Genomic DNA, 3,339 nt, shown 5'->3' with positions numbered 1-3,339 from the left:
CTGTCTCCCTACCTGAAGGCTCTGACCCTAGACCTGCCCCACGCCCTGCTGGCTTCTCGGCCACAGCCCTAGTGCACAGACCCCCCCTCACCCCTTACCCGTGAGAGCAGGTACAGAAGGGGGCCGGGTCAGGATAGAACTTGTGATCCTCCACAAGTTCACAGACCGTGGCTGTGAACACAGTGGGGGGCTGTGCCCAACGCAGAGCTGGCTTCAGGTTAGGGTCCAAGCCCTTCTCTCCATGCAGCAAAGCAGGAGCCCAGCGACACTGGGACGGCAGGCCTCCTGACGCTCTTCAGCCGCCTCTGGGCTGGCCTAGGTGGTGGGAGGTGCCATCCAGGGCTCTACCTGGCTGAGGCCGGGACCTATTTGCTCTGACACGGGTGGGCAGTGAGTCCCCAGCATAGGACCCAGGGCTGCAGCCAGCCCCTCCCCCAATCCCCACCTGCCCAGCCCCTCCCCCACTCCCCACCTGCTCAGCCCCTCACAGGAGGTGCCAGGGCTCCCTCTGGTGGAGGCTCCTGGAACTGCAGGGCTTCCCAGAGTGGGCGGCCCTGGTGTGGGCTTGGGGGCGGGGCACAGCTGGACCTGGAGTGATGGGGTCTGCAGACTCTCCTGCATGTGACCTTGGCCTCAGTTCCCACAGGGAGAATATGCTGACCTGGGCCGGACCCAGGGCTGCGGCAGTGGTTCTTCCCCCAGGCCCAGCCTCTGGCCTGCAATCTCCCTGCTAGAGAGGGGTCATAGATCAAGGGTTAGAGGGCAGGAGGATGGGACAGTTGACTAGTTTCTGTGTAGAAACAAGGATGTGGAGCACAGCCCCTATCCAGTTCACCACACCGCCTGCAGTCAAGACCTGGCCCCTGGCCAACTAGAGGCCCTCCAGGTCATCCTGGAGGCAGAGGGAGTCGGGGAGTCCCCATCCTCAGCCTCGCATGCCGGGGATTGCCTGCCAGCCCTCCCCGGGGGCCATCCCCTGGGCTGGGTAGTCCTGGTTGTTGGTCTTGGGAGGGGTGGGGTAGCGCTAGAGGAGGGGACAGGCTGCAAAAGCGAAATGGAGGTACCTGGCAGAGGGGGGTGATGCTCCGGCCCTTGACCCCATTGCTGGGTACCTGGTGCCCCGAGAATCATCTAAATGGCCCGTGTTTCTTTATCTGTCCCGAAACTCACCAAAAAGAGACACAAGCCAGTGTGCAGAGAAGTCAGCCCCGGGCACAAGGGGCAGGGTGAGGGCCATCCCCACAGCAAGGCATTTGCTCAGGGACCGGGGACCCACAGAGAGGGTGGCTGAACCTGGCTGGGCCCTGGACCCTTCCCTCTCCCTCAGCGACACCCACAGCCAGAAACACAGCGACGACCACGTCTGCTTTCCATAATCTTTAATGAGCGTTAGTGCCCACTGCCTGCTCCCTGGGCTCGGGGCAGGGGCATCAACAGGGGGTGCTCAGGGCAGGGGGCCAGGGAAGGTGGGGAAGGATGCCGCCTCAGCAGGAAGCAGCGGTGTGGGGACAGGAAGGGACTGTCTTCTCCGCTGACCCAGGTGGCAACCCTGGGGACCGGGCTCAGGGCTCCTCGGGGACGTACTGGTGGATCCAGTCCAAGTAGTGGGTGATGCGGGTGTAGATACCTGGCCGGTTGGGCTGAGCACAGCCGTCGCCCCAGCTGACCACACCCGCCTGCAGCCAGGTGCCATTCACCTTGCAGACCAGGGGCCCTCCGGAGTCGCCCTGGGGAGGGGAGGGGTCAGCGGTGGCTGTGAGGCCTGGGCGGCTGGGGGCTGCAGGGGGACGCGAGACCCACCTGGCAGGAGTCCCTCTTGCTATTCCCGGCACAGAGCATGTCGTCCCGGACGATCGGGATGTTGTCCCCTGTGTACAGACCAGTGTGGTATTTCATGTCACAGATGCTGTTTTCCACGACGGGGACCTTCACCTGCTTCAGGGGAAATGGCGGTGGCAGGGGTTCTGGGGGTGAGAGGAGAGGAAGGATGCTGCATCAGGAGAGTGTGGGATCACCGCCCTGAGCCGGCCGGTTGGGACCCTGTTCCCCAGAGGAAACCCCAGGTGGTGGAGCCGTGATGTGCCCAAGTCCCCCTCCAGCGGTCCCTGACACTCACGTCCACTGTTCAAGTTGCCCCAGCCTGTCACCCAGCACCGAGTCCCCGGGCGAAAGGTCTCCGAGGCAGGGGGCAGGGTGACCGGATGGACGTGGCTGGAGATGTTCACGGGGTCCCCAAGCTCCAGCAGGGCGATGTCCGCCCCGTTCTCAACTATGTAGTAGTTGGGGTGGGGGATGACCCTGCTGATGGGCAACAGCTCGTCCTGGTAATAGAGGTGCTGCTCCCGCAGCTGCACCCTGAGGACTGTGGGGTCTTGGACTTGCCTGGGGAGAGAGAGGGCCACCTACTCAGGGGCTGAGCCACCTCCGGGACACCCAGGAGCGTGGGTAGAGCCCCAGGCCCACCCCTACCCGCCAGGCCCTGTGGAGACTCACGGTCCGACGCAGTGGGCCGCGGTCAGCACCCACCAGGGGTGGATCAGGGAGCCCCCGCAGATGTGTTTCCAGTACTGGGTGCTGAATCTCAGGCTCACCTGCCAGGGCCACTTGCTCCCAGGGGCCTCCCGTCCCCCTACGATGCCTGCTCGCTGCAGAGCCTGGTCTGAGGCTGGGGCAGGAAGTGCCTTCAGGACACGACACGACCCAGCCATCGGGCTCAGCCCTTCCCTGTGCCAGCACCACCCTGGGCTTCTCTGAACCCACCCACCCATCCCTGGGCTTGTGGGGGGTGGGGTGAGTGGACAGAGACAGAACGGGCCCAGGGTCAGGACTCACCAGCGGCCGCATGGACCAGGCTCACCAGGAGGGGCAGCGCCAGCACCGGCAGATGGAGCATCTGGAAGGAGCGTGGAGGGGCAGCTGGAGCTTGGCTGGGGGTCTGTGGGGTGTGGGTTCTGTGGGGTGGGGTGTCTGTGGGGTGCGGGGTCTGCAGGGTGTGGGGTCTGCAGGGTATGGGGTGCAGGTTGTGGGGTGTAGGTGGAGTCGGGGCCCCCGGTGATCAGGGGCTCTGTCCAGGCCAGGGGGTCTGGGGCCTCAGTGCTCCAGATCTGAGGCTCAGCCATCCTGCTCCACGGTGACACCCAGGTGTCAGGCTCCCACTGGGGGTTCTCACCTTGGCGTGTCCAGCTGCTTTTGCCCAGCCCTCTCTCCCTGCCTCTTATCCTCACAGAGCAGGACAGGGTCAGGGGAGGGATGCTGGTCATCCAATCCAGAGGGAGGAAGTGGATGACTCAGACCCAGTGCCCGAGTCCCTCTGGCCAGGAAGGGGCCCTGCAGCCCCCG

General features: G+C 64.7%; 1 protein-coding gene across 1 annotated transcript; it reads right to left on the bottom strand.

Moving 5' to 3' along the window:
- Positions 1–1,368: 1,368 nt before the first annotated feature.
- On the bottom strand, positions 1,369–3,323 carry LOC111184995 (tryptase-2-like). The gene is made up of 6 exons (XM_022594106.3): positions 3,170–3,323; positions 2,833–2,893; positions 2,494–2,665; positions 2,117–2,382; positions 1,801–1,964; positions 1,369–1,727 (listed from the first exon to the last, which is right to left on the bottom strand). Exons 2-6 carry the CDS (start codon positions 2,891–2,893, stop codon positions 1,563–1,565), a joined length of 828 nt encoding a protein of 275 aa, XP_022449814.1. The 5' UTR covers positions 3,170–3,323; the 3' UTR covers positions 1,369–1,562.
- Positions 3,324–3,339: the final 16 nt, after the last annotated feature.

The sequence above is a fragment of the Delphinapterus leucas genome, chromosome 15 (genome assembly GCF_059928025.1).
Source record: "Delphinapterus leucas isolate spDelLeu-1000000601 "Yukka" chromosome 15, BTC_Dleu_Yukka2, whole genome shotgun sequence".
In the NCBI taxonomy this organism is placed as follows: Eukaryota; Metazoa; Chordata; class Mammalia; order Artiodactyla; family Monodontidae; genus Delphinapterus; species Delphinapterus leucas.
Note: the sequence above shows the minus strand (reverse complement) of the source record. Positions and strands in the feature narration are given on the sequence as shown.

Bases quoted from the DNA above. Each gene is read 5' to 3' on its own strand.
- LOC111184995 (XM_022594106.3), bottom strand. From the start codon at position 2,893: ATGCTCCATCTGCCGGTGCTGGCGCTGCCCCTCCTGGTGAGCCTGGTC. The intron at 2,383-2,493 runs GTGAGTCTCCAC...CTCTCTCCCCAG, and splicing joins GCGGCCCACTGCGTCGGACC to GCAAGTCCAAGACCCCACAG. The intron at 1,728-1,800 runs GTGGGTCTCGCG...TCCCCTCCCCAG, and splicing joins GCAAGAGGGACTCCTGCCAG to GGCGACTCCGGAGGGCCCCT.